Source organism: Dendrobates tinctorius, unplaced genomic scaffold, assembly GCF_039654945.1.
Source record: "Dendrobates tinctorius isolate UK_male_01 unplaced genomic scaffold, ASM3965494v1 ptg000041l, whole genome shotgun sequence".
In the NCBI taxonomy this organism is placed as follows: Eukaryota; Metazoa; Chordata; class Amphibia; order Anura; family Dendrobatidae; genus Dendrobates; species Dendrobates tinctorius.
In genome coordinates, this window is record NW_027361709.1 from 3,329,784 (window position 1) to 3,348,529 (window position 18,746).

Here is an 18,746-nt window from a genome sequence, read left to right on the forward strand (position 1 = left end):
TAATGGACAGAAAAGTGTCTATAGACTGATCCAGGCTCCCCGCACGTTATGATCCCCCAGAGACCAGGGAGAGAGGCACAGCACGTTCTCTCTGTGCATAGCGTTCAGCTAGCCGCACACGTCCAATTCCTCTCATACCCACCATTCACACGTATGCTCAGTTTGGAGAATCGTACATGTGTCTTGAACGAGGAGTAACTCTTATGTGTTTGGACAGAATCGAATGGCCTCCATCAGTTTTCCCCCCGACTCTTACATGTATGGGTATCATTGCCAATGATAACGAAATGACTCTGCTCATTTGTCCTAGCCTACACAGCAAAGCTTAAAAGTGAGCTGCAGAAATCAGAACAAGCCAAATTATTGATTAATGTTTCATTAATCAGTATCACATCTACAATATTTTACTTTTTTTTATAATTATAGTCACATAGAAAAGAAAAAAAAGTAAAGAAAACTTGATTTTGAATGAGACATTTTTGAAAGCAGTGATCTTATTGGCTGCCTTGGGCGACCACTCCACATTTATCAATATTTTTTTTTTAATACAGAAGGCCTATAGTGTTCTGTACTACAAGTCCCAGAATACAGTTGTACAGTGTTCCTGTCCTATCTCCTGATGATCTGCGCGGACACCAGCTTGTTGTATCTGCGTCTTCAGCAGTTTTAAGGCATTTAAAAGTGAAATATGAAGCAACTTTGCAAATCATAATTTTGGGTTTATAGCTCCTCTAGAGGCCTGGATGCTTCCTTAGCCCACCCCTCAGTCATCATTCCGGCCGCTTGACCTCTAAGATTGCTTATCTTTCTATGCATGTTAATAAAGGCCAACCCTAAAAATACAAACCCGGGGTTGACTGACCTCATCTGACCTACGACCGCTACACTGTATACTGCCATAAAAAAAAAAAAAAAAACCCACATTCTCCAATACTTTTCACTTAATTTAAAAAATGAGGCCATGATTGTCTAAATATTTTACAAAAGTCACAAGCCCACCTACCAGACCCCCACCACTGCTACGTAGTGCTGCCAGTGTCCCATCAAGTCTCCTGCCTTCCTCTTCCAGTAGGGGGAGGTTGCACCAGTTGTGAGCATCAGTAATGGTCCCATCAGAAAAGGAAGCCGCGAGGGACGAGAAGGCGAAGGGACGAGAAGGCGAAGGGACGAGAAGGCAAGTTTTTGGTTAGGGCCCATTTCTAAAATAATTGAAACTAGCCAGACAACCCCTTTAACAATTAAGGGGTTGATGGATGTCATTTTGACTCTGGAATTAATCTACAAGACTACCTGGAAATACATGGGCCTGCAGAGGAGCTGTAGACACAAAAGGATGGCATTTAGATGTTTTAAAGAGCTTTTTTATGCTCCGCCACTGGTTGAGACGGTAGACATGTAATGAAACGGCCAATGACATCACATTTAATTAAAAACACATCTGAAAACACGTCCGAGAAGAAATCATCGGACAGTTTGTAAAGGGCGTCTTGGCCTCCCATCACGTGAATCAATGGATGTGAGCGACTCAGGTGAAAAACAAAACAAAAAAAAAAAAAATCCTTTCAAGTCATGAATGTATTTCACACAGGCGATAAGCGTACAAGCAGCCTGATCCGACACCGTACTGTAGCAAATTTGGCCGATTCCTGCAGCCTTATGTGGTCGATGAAGAAAGCGACTAGCGAGCGTGCCTAACACTACAACATTGACGTCCTTGCCGCTATGGAAAGTCGGCTGGAGACATTTATAGCCCGGAGGCGATCTTCTCTGAATGCACATCCAGGGTAAAAAAAAGACTCACTGAAGAAATTAACATCGCAATAAATACATTTGGCTCCATCATGTGTTTTCCCCTTCACGGGAAAAAAAAAAAAAAAAAATAAGAGATGCAAGAGAGCACCAGGCCCCTGCACCAACCTCCTCCTCATCCCACGCTCAATGTATCTGCAAGTAATGTGGAATACTGTAATTGAAGAGCAAAAAGTCCATCTTGTAGAGATTGAAGAGACGCCGCTGGTAGAAGCGGCTAATGCCCTTGAAGAACTCGGCTGCCATCCCGTCAGTGGTCCGTGTGGTTTTGGAAGAAGATGGGAACTTAATAGAATCTCCTACCCCTATCAGCTGCAGGAGGTAGCTGGCATCTTCTTCTAGAGTCTCATATTTGCCCACCACATCATATTGGACAATACAAGGGTGGCATAAGGAATGGACCCTCTCCCAGTGCTCATTGAACGGCTCTTCTCGCTGGGTTTGTGGGTCGACTAAGTAATATAAAAATTCTTCGAAGGTGACATCGTCTCCGCGTTCACGCGCCTCCAGAGATGGGTCTCTGCGATGACGCTCTATGATCTTGGTGCCGTAACGCTTGTGAAAGGCAGTGTTGTACGTGCGAGTAAATTTGTTTCTGTAGGCGGAGATCAGCCTCTCAAAAGGCTCTCTTACGAAGATGAACTTGAGGTAGTTCCGGAGCCGGAAGTTGATCTCAGAGGTGCTAAACTCAGAAAGGGTGCGAAGGTTTGTCGGAATGTGGGCCTCGTTGGCTGGAATGAGTGTAGGGTCCTTATACTTGCCCTGACCAGTGAGCACCATCATGACCCTCTTCCAGTTGGTGCATGCCACCTTCGGCACATAACAGTACAGCAACCCATGCGTGTCATCCACAATCAGGTGTTTGAGGTCATCGGCAGTGAGGACGCGGCGTTTCCTCGTGTAGGTCTTGCAGGCGCTGGCCAGCAGCTCCCGACGATTCTGGTGTTTTGCTTGGATTGGTGCAGGCTCAAACTAAAAGTAAAAACAAAATATATTTATAAATGTATCTCATCATTTCTGTCAAATCCCCTCTCCCATCCCAATCTCACAATGAAAGAAGGAAACAGTGATTGCCTATGTAAATAGTGAGACGGTAAGGTCATCTTTCCAAAGTCGTGACGGAATGGAGATTTGGCCATGTAGAACATGTTCTGTACTTTGTGTGAACAGTAAAGTGTCCGACACTTTCAGGACTCTGCCAAATCCCTATTAGGATTCTCGGTCCTGAATGTTAGGACTTCTAAAGGCAAAAACAGAGGGTTGGTAATGGCAGTGTGTAAGCAACATCCCGCAGCCTCTGTGGAGAGGCGGACCCATCTGATTTCCTCATCCTGCTCTCTACTGATGAGCTCCAATCATCAACAAAACTGCAAAGCTGGCAAGTAAAGGCAAAGCGGTCCAAAATGATCTTTTGTTCCATAAAAGTAGACAAGGATGTGTCATTACTGGGGGGCCCATTACAGGTTTGACATTGGCATCCAGAAGCTTCAAAAATAAAGCCTTCCTAACTGGATCCTAAATGGATGCCTTAGGCTAAGTGCACACTAGGGTGACCGCAAAAAAAAAAATCGATGTTGGAATTTTGTCCGTCTGGACCCCACAAAACGATTCCCCTTTCCAGATATTGAGATAGCCAAAATTTGAGCTCGATCAAACGACGTTAACCCGTGCCGCTCGTCGCTCAAAGTTTGAAAAAATCCAAATTGAGGTATTTTAAGATTTAGGTATTTTGCATAGTCTGTTAGACTATAAAGAATGTGACAACAACATTGCAGAAATAGCCCTGACCAAATTTTCGAACCATTTGTGGTATTTGAATGCAGAGTTGGTGGGATTATCGTTTTTTGATCCCACCATTACAGACAATGAAAAGTTGTTAATGGCTAATAAATTGCTCAGTAGCACAGATGAACCATCAGAGCACGCTAGGGTTGTAAATCCAAAAGTTAGGAAAGAAAAATTAAAAGAGGTAGGAAGTAACCGACTTTAACGACCTTCTGACAAAAGATGAAGAACAAAAGCAATATGTCCTGCAAGTTGTAAGCAAATGCCGAGCATTATATTCTGACGTTTCAAAAACTACTTTAACAAAAGCTCTAGAATAAATTAGATAACTATGTAAAATTATCAACTCATGTAGGTTAGCGTACTCTGATGGTTGATCTGTGCTACTGAGCAATTTATTAGCAATTAACAACTTTTCATTGTCTGTAATGGTGGGATCAAAAAACGATAATCCCACCAACTCTGCATTCAAATACCACAAATGGTTCGAAAATTTGGTCAGGGCTATTTCTGCAATGTTGTTGTCACATTCTTTATAGTCTAACAGACTATGCAAAATACCTAAATCTTAAAATACCTCAATTTGGATTTTTTCAAACTTTGAGCGATGAGCGGCACGGGTTAACGTCGTTTGATCGAGCTCAAATTTTGGCTCTCTCAATATCTGGAAAGGGGAATCGTTTTGTGGTGTCCAGACGAACAAGATTCTGACATTTTTTCCCCCCCATATGAGATCCGGTCACCCTAGTGCACACGTAGCAGAAAATTTCTGCTTGAAAACCTGACTCACTTCCCAGAAACCGCACCTATTTTTCCGCGGCGGTTTTTGCGCGGTTTTGATGCGTTTTTTTCCGCAGCGGTTTCAAAACACATGGAAGAAGCCAAAACCGCGGAAAAATCCGCCAAATTAATTAGCAAGCTGCGTTTTTTTACCGCGATGCGTTTTTTACTGCGAGAAAAAAACGCATCAATGTGCACAAAAAGTGCAAAATGCATAGAAATGACTGGGAAGCTTATTTTTAGCGGTTTTATAGTGAAAACTGTGGTAAAAACCGCTAAAAAAACCCTTTGTGTGAACACAGCCTAACTCTTTTTCCTCCTACAGGCAGTGGCAATATTTGAGTTGTGCCAAGCATCGCTCTATACGACTGCAGTTTTCCGTCTGGACTTGCGAGCAGAAGAGTGGATGAGTTTACAAATGTGATCCACGAGAATTCTTGCACATAAATGGACCGTCTGCGGATTTCACTGTATGGCAGTTTGTCTATTCATGATCAAGGGTTTCTTGTGGATTTTCACTTTTTAGCTTCTGCAGGTGACATCCGCAAGAAAACCTGCACCAAAATCAGCTCATTATAATGCAGATTTGCTGAGGCCGATTTACCCATAGATTCATAGAAAATTGCAGTTAAAAATTGAGTGGTCAGGGTAAGGGGCAGCTACTTACCTGTTCACTGTCGTACAAGGCTTGCAGGGGGCTTCGTCTTTGCTTCCCATTCCAACTGCCCATAGAAAAATGATCCTCACCTTAAAGAGTTAGAAAAAAGAAAAAAATAAGAATTTAACCTATCAAATCTCCGTTGGGACACGAGGAAGGACGGTGCGAGCAAAGTACGCGGGGAATGTCACTAAGCCCCAGTCAACCACATACCGCTTTATTAGAACTTCTGGCAACTTGCAGACTATTTACAAGACGGCCGACTCCATGACATCCTTAAAAACTTTATGAGCTACTAATGAAATGTCTGAGTTTCTTCAAAACGTGACTTGGGGGATTCTCCAAATATTTTGTAGCCTCTAACTCCAGAGAATGCAGTAAGTTACCTCACCACCTGGAGTCGATCCAGCAGCCCGGCATTTCTCATGCCCCCCCCCCACATTATAGACATTAATTTCCATTTCTGATATGTATTGCATATTTCTTCACACACACACACACACACACACACTTCTATATCAAATATTTTTTCATATAGTTTGTTAATACATTTTTAGGTTTTTGAATTTTAGGCAACTGTTTTTCTGCTACAGTAAGTCACATCTGTCACCGTCACCCCGTCCGCTGCTGTGGGAGACGTCAGGCAGGCTCGCTTGAGAGCGTTTCGCTTTGAGCCTCCATCATCAGGATTTAATCCTAAAATAATGGGAGGGGGGTAAAGTCTGGAAAGTAATCTCCCGTGGTCCCTCGGGAATCCTAAATCACATCTGGTTTTTATTGCACCCCAGTCATGCAGAAAAGAAAGAAAAAAGAAAAAAAAAAAAAAAATGGAAGAAGAACTGGAACAGTTTGGTATGTGATGACATCACGGAGCTGAAGACGACATCATAGCAAGAATATGTGGGGTCCTGTTAGTCCGGGCCGCAGTCCAGGGCAGGAACATTACGCACAGTGGGGCCATCTTTCCGCTGAGAAGCTTCTGTTGTGTAACCGTCACATTTCTTAATCATTGAGACAATGTAAAAACCTCATGTTCCGATGATGTACGGAAAGTGTGACCTGTGCGGCTGCGTCTGAGCGCTCATCGATTGTTTCCCTCTAATGCTTAAAACATAAGATCAGCCAACACCAGACAATATATAGCGAAGTGCTGGGCGTCAGCCAGTAGTATGGCTCCATGGTGGGCCGTAACAAGAGACCCCCAGTGTGAAGCTTAGTCTGAGTTCAGACAAGCGTATTTCATGGTCTGTGTATGGGCCACAATGCCTGGACGGACCGCGGGTCCAGCCTGAGCTGCAGTCCATATACTCCTGTCTGAACATGGCCCTAAGGGCTACGGAAAAAAAGCTTTTGTACGTGGCTACAGCCTAATGAAGTCTCATAACTTTGAAATGTGTTGATAAAACACAGATCAAGTCTACTTTGTATTCTGAACCATTCTTTCGGATCTCCATCAGCAGCGCAGAAGGCCCACCTATGCGTTTCACGTCTGACATGACGAGTTTAGATACAGCAGCTCAGATGAGGAGCTTAGATACACTACCGTGTCACTACAGTATCACAACAAGGGATTAGATACAGAACAGACAAAAGCCTCAGATACAGAAGACAATATGACATGATAGGCTTAGATATGTCGAAGTAGACAGCAATACACAAGGGGGTTAGATATAGTGGCTTAACAGTAAAATATCACAATATATACAGTATATGAGCTAATAGATACAGCACGCAAGAGTGTGGCACATAACAGTCATGGATGCAGTATCACACGATAGTCTGTAGTGTACCTAAGCCTATCACTAGTGGATAAGATAGCACCCTAGCAAACAGTGCAGCACATACAGCAGCCAGTATCACACATGGTAGGCTTAGATACATTATATCACAATAGCCTTGGATAGTTTAGCAGCACAATATCACATAAGTTTATTAGATACTGCACCCCATTAGACAGTATGGCATAGTCTTGGATACAGCAGCTAGGCTTAGATACATTTGCTCAGCAGACTATCACACATGATGAGATTACATGATGTAAGGCTATTACACAGTGCACAGAAGCGATCACGTATCCACACAATAGATGAGAACTATTAAAGTGGTTGTGGATTTTACTGTTGGTATATCCAAAAACAGGAACTTATGTCCCCTGGCCGAAAAACAGCGACGACCATGGCAAGAGGCATTTGTATGGAGCGGCCAGACACTGTTCATGCTGCATGGAGGTGACGATAATCGCCCAGCAAACAATTATCACTATCTACTATGGAAATCTACAGAGCAGGGGGGTATTATGTCCCAGGACGTCCACAGACCTTAATCTGGTCCATCTAAGAAAGATGGACTTCATATACTCTACATATTTCTTGAAGATTTCCTCAGCTCCCCAGTATATAGGGGGAAAAAAAACAAAATATTGACTTTGCCAGACACATGGAGCCACAGTACGACAAGTCCTGTTCTGAAGGAAACCACCAAATCCTGGAGAGGAAGAACAGTACAAACAACCAGATTGTGATGGGGCTAGCATTTTCATCTGTGGCACTCGTCAATGGGCGCACCCATAAATCATGCAATCTACTCTGATCATTTGGTCCTCTAGAAAGCTCTCATTGCTGGTGTTGTTTTCCAGACTCTCCATGAAGAATTGTTCATGGACTTCTGCTTTCTGGGGAATTTTTGATATTTTTCCTCCCTTGCCTCATCCGGCCACTGGTCTCAGCCCTCATCTGTGATTAGTGATCTCTGTGTTCTCCTGAATCCGGACAGGAATGTAGTAGCGGCTCCACATCTGGAGAGGATTAGACCTTCAGATGACAGCGTGGACAGTAGGGCAGAAATGATGTCTTTTGTAAAATATGGTTCTAGGCAGCCATCACAGGTCTGGAATGGTGTATACATTATCGTTCTGGAGATAATGCCACTGTTCATTGGCCCGTTACCCGGAATTAAGGGTACTGGATAACAAAGGAGACTCCAATCATTTTAATGATATAATTAAGATTTAATTATGGGCCACTGTGGCAGGTCCATGGCTGCTGTTCTTTGGTCAAGTGTTCGCATGCGGCAAACCTGAGCACAGATTAGGGCTTGGAGGGAATGAAAGGATATGGCAATGTTTGGTAAACATGTGGGTGTATGGAAAGCACAGGTCAGAAGGAAAAAGTAAGGTCATGAGGCCATGGTCAAGGTTGAGAAGCAATCTAAAGTCAGGAAGACCACCAGGAACAAGTCAAGGATAACTGCTACACAGATGCCTACACCCCAAGTGCCAGGCACCGCACCCTCCCCAAGTACGGGTTGTCCAATCATTTTAGGCTAGTTTCACAATAGCGTATGGAGGAGCTGGGGAGGGATGTTTCTTGCACTTCATATCAGAGAATATAAAGATACCGGCTGATGGAGCTTTACATGTACAAGCACCTTGCACCATTTGTGTCTTAGTACTCCAGAGGAAGAGCCATCTTCCACGGTCTCATCTTGCTGAGTATTAATATATACTGCCACTTCTCGTGGGTGACATCACAGAGGCCTACAAGACTATGGGCGCCTTCAAGTATTACCTGTATGCTAGAAGACCCAGCACATAATTGAGCAGCTGCTTGGCAAACAGTAGGGTAAAACTCAGTAATAAAATAACTATGATGGGAAACTTAGTTGAATGGAGAAAGGTTGTTTTGGAGATCAAAAAGGAATTTTGTAGTAGAAAGATTTAAAAAAAAAAAAAAAAAAACTCCCAAAATATGAACATTTCACCAGCAAGACGTTTACTATAGGAAGATTGGAAAATTCTTTGAAGCGTTTGTTGAGTAAATTTTCCAGAGCAGACCAACTCCAAAAGATTACTAAAAAAACGGAGTGTGCACATACCCAGTGTCCTCACAGTTATTCATGTTTCTGACAAAACCGTCATTATTATAGCCATTGTGCAATAACGTTTTATCTAAGTAATAAAAATTCCCTGCGTCACAGATTTTTTTTCCCCAACTCTGTGGTTTGGCTTTTACCAATGGTTTCTCTTTTGCCCAATCATCTGCCCACAGGAAATATAGAAATTCTTCACGCAGTTTGCAAAATAACTATGTGTGAAAGATCAGAACTGAAAGTTTGAGGGGCTCAGTGCCCAGCAGAGTAATAGAGGGTTATAGCTAATTAAAGGGACTGTTTGGTCAAGACCGTGCTCCAAAATGCTCCATCCACATCTAGATAGCTGAAGATATCCGAGCGCTGCACTTGGTTAGTTTCATCAGTATCATTTAACAGTTTTTGGCTCAATCTCGAGCCATGGCGACTTGATGGATGAATGAGCTGTAGGAAGATTGATCTTGAGCAAGTCTAGATAGATCCACCAGGGTCTTTTCTGCCGTTACCTTAGTAACATAAAGCTATTGGGTTGCTGGTCTTACTCTGACCATGATGTCCTTCTTCAGTGATGGCTCTCTTCCTATGATGTGTCCAAAGTAGGCAAGTCATAGGCTAGAATGGAGCAGAAGGATGCATGAGCAACCTGCCTCATCATTCAAGTCCTCCTGGCCAAGGTCGTAAGGAAGATCTGGAGATCGGTGAGACTCCCACTAATTGAACAGTTATTGCCTATCCAGTGGTAGCATGAGCAAGTCCGTAGAACTATATCCTTACATGAACTTACTAACTTTGGAAACTTAGCTCCAAACTTCTCATTGATGGAAACATCTGAATTCCCAAAGGTTTTCAAAAAATTGCCACTCACTATCCGTACACCACACAGCATATCTTTCAGACATCAGAATAGAGCAGTGGAAAATTACCAGCTGATATTTCTTCCGGGATCATAAACTTAGAATCCACAGATATCCCGAGGTCCGGATCTAGAGGCTCTCAATAGAGTCCTATCATCGGACGGTCGCAGAAGGTTTACCGGACACATTATTATTCTAGTCTCCTGCCAACACTTTCCTTGCTGCATTTCAAGATTCTGTATGCAGCATATTACAACAATGTCGAGAATTATATTACGTTCTGGTCCGTTTTGCATTTAATATATATAAATCCATCTGTTCCTGACACGATAATGGGCTACCATCTGTAGTCAACCATCACTCATCAACAAATCATGATTGAGGCTACAGCTTCACCTTGCTTGGATACCTCTCTATGCTTGCATTAACGCCCTAGTGTTATACTCACGAACCAAGTGGCTCAGGAAGAACCGTCCTGAAGTGACCCAAAATTCAAACATTAATACACATGATCACATTATGATGCTTCTGTGGTTATAACTTAACCCTTTAAACAAAAGACTACCTAAATATGGCAACCTAAGTCTCAAATATGAAGCTTCCACCCACGAACTCTTCCTACAGACGTGAGATTTCATTACACTGCGAGTACCTAGAAAGTCCTGGAAGATGGATGATCTAATACAAAGCCAGAGTTCTCTGGTTACACAGACACAAAACCTTGGCTCCAGTTTCTGGGGATCTGACTTTACTTATTCAATATTAACCACGTCAGCACACAGAAGACCAATCCAGCCTGAAGGAACATAGGAGAGTATTGGGGCGTGATAGACATTAAAACATCTCAACCAAAGTTCTTTACTTGACCCTAGGAGACTCTGATATTTCACTTTTCCAACAGAGCTAAGATCGCTGCATCCATGACGGGAGGTCGCTTGCTACAGCGACCTCCATCCACTGCTCAGCCTTCAGTAGAGACCAAACAAGACTGGCAATGCCCAATTCTTTCTCCAATCCAAGATGGAAACGACCAAACAGAGAAGGCCAACATTTTCTTTGCCTGCTTTTATTTTATCAGCTGGTGGAAGGTCTTGTAATCTAATATGCAGTTGCTAACATGATCCAGAGATTGGCCAAGGCTAGTTTCTATTGCTTCATATTTAGCAATATTGCTACATATGGGCCAAAAATGGTCTCACAATAAAAAATGCATTTATATATACAATTACCTTTGACAAGCGTAGAGGGAAGAGTGACGCCTGCTGTGACATTTAACCCCTGTGTGGAGCTGGAGATGGTAAATATCACACAGAATACTGAGCAAACAGTTCCCCCTCCTGACACTTTCACTACTGGTTTAACCCTTTAGGGTTACTGGGACATTACATGTATTGCCGTAAATCTCATTAGAAGGGTCTGTAATAGGACTATTCAGTGCAACCAAGGATAAGAGCTTCCGTGTTCCCTTACTGGGAGAAAAAACACGGCAAAAACAAGTCATGCATACTAGTCGTCATTTATTAAAAAACTGGGATTTATTGATACTTTTGATGTGAGCTTCATCCACATCAATTCTTCGCCGTCCATCCCCTTCAAGCATTTTTTGCAACCTGTTGCGATTGCACGACTTTCTCTCATCCCAGTTTTAATGAAGACCTCAGTGGAACAAGGTGGACCCCATTAGAAGTCAAGGGGGGGGTCTGCCAGGAGCCGCTGGTGTCCGGTGTGTTAAGGCCATGACACTGCTGTGTGGTTTTATTTAAGAATCACAAAACACGTGCGCAATTATCTGAGTCAGTGAAGGAGCCATTGTGAAGCTTAGAAACATATACCCCAATATATAGTCTGTGGGGGACACAGATCGAGAAAAGGTTTAAAGGAAAACAAGAGCTGTTCTTTACTCACTCTCGCCAGTGTCAGGCGACGAGTCTCCACTGTTCCTCCCAGTGTTCGGCTGCAGCGCTGGAGATGTGATGTCAGCGCTGCAGACAATAACAATCAGTCAGCTGAGCAGCTCGTGCTGTCAACTCTGCCAGAACCACTGAGCTGATTGCCTGCAGCACTGCAGACGAAGACACCGTGAGCAATGGCAGAGACTTCAGCGTTGGACCTGGGGAAGGTGAGTAAAGAAGTTTTTTTTTTTTTAACAAACTGCAATTGGCAGCAGGGGGTTTCTGAGGAAAGAAAAAGTCCTCAAATGTCTGGGTAAAAAAAAGGATGTTATCCATGTACGGTTCGTTTTTTGGCACAGACCCGTTGATTTGAATGGGTAAGTTTAATCCTTGCCATGGATCACAATCAAGACTTTATTTTTGCAAATACTTGGATAAAAAAGAAAAGATATGAACTTTGCCACAGACTATAGTATGTTGTGTTCTGGCCATGAAAAACAGGGATATAACACGTGAAGAGTGGACGTTTGAAAAGCCTCGAGGGTTTTTAGATAGGAGCCCATCGCTGGGAAGTGGAATACTTGAAGAACAGAAAAAAAAAAAAAATTCTCTGGATGCCATTGTTTGCTGAAGCTTGTAGTTCTACAGGCTCCAATTAGGAGGGTCCCGAGGCCTGCTGTAAGCAATTTGAGTCACATTCCTCGACATCATGAGTATTACTCAGACCTGATTGCTCTCGGATCAGTTTTCAAGCAAGAAGTTCACGAAGCCTGCAATTACACAAGCTCCATGCAATGTCTCTGGGGCAAAGTGAACGACAGGGACTAAAAACACAGCAATAGGCTACAACATGCGGTCCTCCAGTTATTCTAGAACTGCAAGTCCCAGCAGGATGAAAACCACAGCCGGGCACAGTGCAGACACTCGGCCTACACTTAGTGCTAGGAACCTTCCTCATTCTACATCCATCTCCAGGTTAAAGGGGTGCAGCCATTTTAATATCTATTACACATGCATTTGGGGGCCTAGTATACCACTGGTCAGATAGGCCTTCATCAACCTTTCTCATACTGCAAAAAAGTGTAATGAGAAAAAATAAAATAAGTCTGGAGAAGCCTTTCAAGTGTGTCAATGAAATGATAAATGGTGGACAACTGCACAACATTCAGGGCAATGACCAAGTAATGGGCTGTACATGAGGTGTTATTTCCAAATATGTGTCTCCTGGGGTGTGAAAGGGACATCCGCCAGCTGTAGCAACAACTGCACCTCAGCATTAGTATGGAAACAGAGCTGGGCCTCATTTATCACAGCTGTCAAGCACAAAAACTAGGCCTCGTTTCCCATAGCAACCAATCCAAGTGCAGCTTACATCTCCAGATATGCTCTGCAGATATGAAAGCTGCACTGTTATTGGTTGTTATGGGCCAAAAATTACACTTGGACTGTTTTAAAAAATAAAAGAAAAAAAGTAAGACGCCCGTTCGTTGTGCACCAGGACTGACTGGGATGCCAGATTCCCCTTAGCCCTTTTAAAGGGAGAATGCCCCAAGATACAGCAGTCAGCCAAATGGAGGCACCTCCTGAGTCCTGCCTAGTCATTCCTGTGCTGTCATAGCAAGAAAACAAAGTCAGACACAGACATGTCCAGTTTAGCGCCTTCAATACAAACAATTCTGACTGTTCGATGCCAGCTGTAAAGAGGCTCTCCGCCCTATACCCTACCGCCTCTGTAACAGGCTATAGCTCCTTCAATGGGATGATTGTGGGAGGAGGGAATTCTGATCAATGACTACTTGAGTGTCACATCTCCATTATTGACACGCTGTTAGGCTGAGTTCACACGTGGCGTTTTTTTCGCGTTTCCGCGGCTGTTTTAACTGCGCGATTTTGCCGCGAAAACGCGAAAAATAAGCATCCCATGCATTCCTATGGGATTCCGCAATGCAGTGCTAATGCTGCGGTTTTTACCGCGGCGGAATCGCTTCGTGGTAAAAACCGCAGCATGCTCATTAATTTGCGGAATCGCGGCGATCCCGCACCCATAGGAATGCATTGTTCCGCTTACTTCCCGCATGTGGCTGTGCACACCATGCGGAAAGTAAGCAGAACAATTGCGGATGGTACCCACGGTCCGGAGGAGAGAAGACTGTCCTCCGGGCTTTGGGTACCATACCCCTGTAAAAAATAGAATTTAAAAATAAAAAATATTGTTATTCTCACCCTCCGACGTCCCGCGCAGTCTTTCCGCTTCTCTTCACGCTCCCGTTCCCAGTAGTCCTTTGCGAAAATGCCCGCGATGGCGTCCGTTCTCGCGGGATCGCGAAGTCTCGCGGTCATTTGTGCGACGTCATCGCGAATTACCGCGAGACGTTGCGATCCCGCGAGAACTGACGTCATCGCGGGCATTTTCGCAAAGGATTACTGGGAACGGATGCGCGGGACGTCGGAGGGTAAGAATAACACCATTTTTTATTTTTTTTTTACATTTTATCTTTTACTATTGATGCCGCATAGGCAGCCTCAGTAGTAAAAAGTTGGTCACACTCGTCAAACACTATGTTTGACGAGTGTGACCAACCTGTCAATCAGTTCTCCAAGCGATGCTACAGATCGCTTGGAAAACGCTAGCATTTTGCAAGCTAAATACGCTTGCAAAATGCTAGTTTTTCCACGAGAAAATCGCGGGAATTTAAAATGCGATTTTCCCACGGACTGGAATTCCGGAACTCTCGCGGTAATTTCCGCGAGAGTTCCGGTACGTGTGCACTTAGCCTTAAGGTTGGGATTAGATACAGACTTTGGCTATGACACAAAAAGTTGTTGTATCGCACTGTAATGCAGGTGAACGGGGCCACTGGCCAGCACGTCATAAAAAAATAAATACAACTTTTTGCGATTTGCTTGTGACGGTCGTGGTGCTTTGTGGTTGTTATGTGACCATACACACTTGAATTATGCTGCAATGTGGTAGTAATATATATATATATTGCTCTCAGTGAGAGAAACAAAATAGGAATCTTGTGGGTGTGATCTCTTTTAATGGCTAACAAAATATAGTGAATGATGTTACAAAGCAAGCTTTCGGGACTGCTTATGTCCCTTCATCAGGCTGATATAACAAAGTATTTGAAGAAACCTAATTATATACAGTAAAGAGTACAGGCATGGTGGGATACATGGACACTCCAATAAACAAACACTGAGCTTAAAGAGAGAATCATTAATTAGGTAAGATTAGATAAGTGGTGTGAAAGTTCTGTGAGATCAAAGGGCTGATGGTGCCTTCATTGTTTTTGGAGGAAATAGCTCAGATTTGGTAATGGCCATAAATCCTTCTGACAAATTGAGTCCTGTGTGAACAGAATCAAATATTGTAATGAATCTGCATTCCCAAACCCTTTGATGCTTCTGTGATGTGAAATTGCCTTTCAAAATGACAACTTTCATATTGTCTATGTTGTGTCTTGGACCACAGAAATGTTTGGCCACACAACATAGACAACATGAAAGTTGTCATTTTGAAAGGCAATTTTACATCACAGAAGCATCGAAGGGTTTGGGAATGCAAATTCATTACAATATTTGATTCTGTTCACACAGGAGTCAAATTGTCAGAAGGATTTATGGCCCATTACCAAATCTGAGCTATTTCCTCCAAAAACAATGAAGGCACCATCAGCCCTTTGATCTCACTTGCATATGGGGAACTTTCACACCACTTATCTAATCTTACCTAATTAAGGATTCTCTCTTGAGGGTATGTGCACACGTAGTGAAATCTGCTGTGTTTCCGCAGCGGTTTTGGCTCTGCGGAAACACAGATTCTGCTGCGTTGTACAGTACCTTTATTTTCAATGGAAAAAAAACCGCAGTGCACATGCTGCGGATTTTTCCGCGCGGTTTTGCTGCGGTTTACAATTCGCAGCATGTCAATTGTTTTGTGCAGAAACGCTACAGTTTTACACCTCATCACACATAGCGATATCACTAGCAATATCGCTAAAGCGTCACCGATTTTGTGACGCAACAGCGATATCGGTAGCGATCTCGCTACATGTGACACTCACCTCCGACCCGGCTCCCCGCTGGATATCGCTCATCGCGTGAGAACGGGATGGTCAATTTCTCATCGTCGGCTTCCTGCTGGCGCCGACAAAAGACTCCATGGACGCGGGCAGAAGACGTCACCCTCGCTGCGTGTGACAGGTAAGTACGACCGCTGCTGTATCGCTGCTGAGATCTGCCTGTGTGGCAGCTCACTAGCGACCATTTAGCGATGCACCAGCGATCCTGACCGGGTCGTATCGTGGTCGGGATCGCTGCTGCATCGCTAAATGTAACGGGGCCTTAACACACACCAGGCCTCTCCTCATGGTGCCATTAACAGTGGGTCGTCAGGGTGGTAAGCCTTTACTAGAAAATAAAAAATACCGCACCATACTGTTTTTTCACAATGGGACCATGTCTCACCCTCTGCCTACACAGTGGGGTACATCACACAGGGGCTGAACTGTAAGTCGGACACTTTAGAGTTAGTGGCCCTTTAATTATTATTATTTTTTTTTTTTTTTAAATACTGCACATAATTTAAAAAAATAGCTATAGGGAGACGGAGGTCCTGGTGTGACGTCAACCTTAAAACATTTTAGTGTTTTTTGCCTCCAGAGTAACTTCCACAATGCGGCCAGACACAAGGAACATGTGGGGAAGGGGGGCAGGGAGCACAGGGGTGTTTATTTTGATCTGCCACATTGGCAGAGACTATGAGAGGGGCGGGTGAAGCCTAAACAATTAACCCATTCAATGCCAGCTAATTTTAGAGCCACTGTGGTGAGAAGATATTAATATAGTCTGGACCACAGAATGAATGAATAAAATGAACTTTTACCACAGGGAGCAGGGCTAAAACTAATTTAACCATTTCATGCAGTCCTATGTAACATCATAGTGATAATACCATGAGCAGGTTAGTTCCGCTACACCAGCACCTTCCTTTAAGTTTTAGGGTGCAGATAAAATTGTATAAACTTGATGAATATCAAAATTCCCTATAAAAAAAAAAGGGTTAACAGAAGAGTAGTGGGGGTACGATTAACCCCGTGAAGCGCAGGCACTAAAGTGGAACTATAAAGAGGCTTGCTGAGAGGTTCCATTCATTAGCTGCTAACCCAAAGCAGGAACATTCCTGAGCCGAGTCCTGGGAGGCGATGCCCGAATAAAGGGAATATTTCATACCTATAACACGGCGAGGGGGACACATATTTATGGGGTGTTAGAGGCGTTAACACTTTACATGCCGCACGGCATCCAATAAAACGACTATGTCAACGGTTGAGGTCGTTAGAAAAAGGGAAGTAGAAGAAAACTTACAAAGCAGATATACACGACAGAATCATTATGGGCCAAAGAGCTTGCAATCTGTACCCGCCTGAAGGCCTGTGTAGCCTGTATGTGCCTCAGGTAGATGCAGGTTGGCATTTTTTTTCTCTGCTGAGCTTCTGATTACGCAGATCGTGATTTGCATGCAACTTTTTTCCTTTCCTCCCCATATCTTGCTTTTTTTTGGTGCTGCCACATCCGATACCTTAGGAGATATGATCTTTCGCTGACATCAATAATTTAGATGCCGCGATTGTCGCTACAAGAGCGAACAATGCTTCTACTGGGGAATCTATGGCCAATTGCTCAGGGATCTTGCATTATATGGGATAGGGGATGAGTTTGGGGACTGTGAGCCCTTTCTCCCTGCCCCCTCTACCCCCATCCTTTCCCAGAGGAGAGGGCACCCCTTACCTGAGCTCAGGCTGCTCTGGAAGTAGAAGATGATCATTATGAAGGAGCCCAGACAGGTCGCCAGGACCATCACTTTGCTTCTCCTCATGCTGCACAGGGAGCCAGCCCTGGGTGCTCATTGCCTGCAAAGAGTGCACAGATCCACTCAGTCCCTGCACTCTCCCTGTACAGCCAGAGAGCCCACAAAGGAGGTTACCACCTGCCTCCACCTCCACGGGGGTGGATCAGTCCTCATATCCTGGAACAACTTTTTGTTAAACCCACCCTACAATTTTTGTCATCTACCATACAACATCCCAGAGCCTGTTCCTCCTTACAAGTGATCTCATGATTTAGGGAGTTTATAAACCCCAAAATAACCTTCCCTTTTTACAACCTCCCCCCTCCTATGTTAGACATGGTGCGGACCGTCCTGGGAGCTTCTGTTCTCACTGCTGCTGGATCTGCAAAGTTTGATAGTGTGTGTAAATGAAGTGTGATACAAAGGCTCATTGTGCCATACATTGTATCACTGGGTGCAAAGGCTCAGTGTGCCATACATTGGAAGAGTGTACAAAAATGAAAAATTACTTAGAATCTTAGCTCAAATCTCATCAAAGAAAAAGTTAAACAAGAGTAAGGCTTTGTTCACACTTGCATTTGTCTGTTCTGATTTTAGGAACAGATAAACAGAATTGGGACATGTTCACACATTCAGTATTTCTTCCTTATATTACATCAGTAGTTGTAAGCCAAAATCAGGTGAGGAACAGTCAGAGAAAAAGTATCATAGAAACCCGTCACGACTTCTGTTATTTCTCACCCACTCCTAGTTTTGGCTTATAAATACTGACCAAATACTGAGCGTGTTACCATAGCCTTAATCTCTACCTAAAGATCTACCTATCTGGACCTGACCTCACCTCCTTACTGACCAAAATCCCACAATGTCTGTCTGCTATCTCAGCCTTCTTCTCTGCTCGCTTTCTAAAACTGAATATGGACAAAACAGAATTCATCATCTTTCCCCATCTCACTCTACCCCTCCACCAGACCTATCCACCAATGTCAATGGCTGCTCACTTTCCCCAGTCCCGCACGCTCGGTGCCTTGGGGTGATCCTCGACTCTGCCCTCTCTTTCAAGCCACATATCCTAACCCTTGCCTCCTCCTGCCGCCTCAAACGCAAAAATATTTCCCGTATCCGTGCATTCCTTGACCATGCAAATTGTCTCTTCATAGAGGAAGAGGACTAGAACTCTAGTGCCACCTATTGGAAGTAGCAATCCTAAAAGTCAAAGTGGACCCTTTAACGAGCCTTGTCAC

General features: G+C 43.8%; 1 protein-coding gene across 1 annotated transcript; it reads right to left on the reverse strand.

The window, feature by feature from the left end:
- Positions 1 to 360: 360 nt before the first annotated feature.
- On the reverse strand, positions 361 to 17,656 carry CHST13 (carbohydrate sulfotransferase 13). The gene is made up of 3 exons (XM_073575029.1): positions 17,442 to 17,656; positions 5,042 to 5,121; positions 361 to 2,781 (listed from the first exon to the last, which is right to left on the reverse strand). Exons 1-3 carry the CDS (start codon positions 17,527 to 17,529, stop codon positions 1,936 to 1,938), a joined length of 1,014 nt encoding a protein of 337 aa, XP_073431130.1. The 5' UTR covers positions 17,530 to 17,656; the 3' UTR covers positions 361 to 1,935.
- Positions 17,657 to 18,746: the final 1,090 nt, after the last annotated feature.

Bases quoted from the DNA above. Each gene is read 5' to 3' on its own strand.
- CHST13 (XM_073575029.1), bottom strand. From the start codon at position 17,529: ATGAGGAGAAGCAAAGTGATGGTCCTGGCGACCTGTCTGGGCTCCTTC. The intron at 5,122-17,441 runs GTAAGGGGTGCC...TAACTCTTTAAG, and splicing joins CCAGAGCAGCCTGAGCTCAG to GTGAGGATCATTTTTCTATG. The intron at 2,782-5,041 runs GTAAGTAGCTGC...TTTTACTTTTAG, and splicing joins CCTTGTACGACAGTGAACAG to TTTGAGCCTGCACCAATCCA.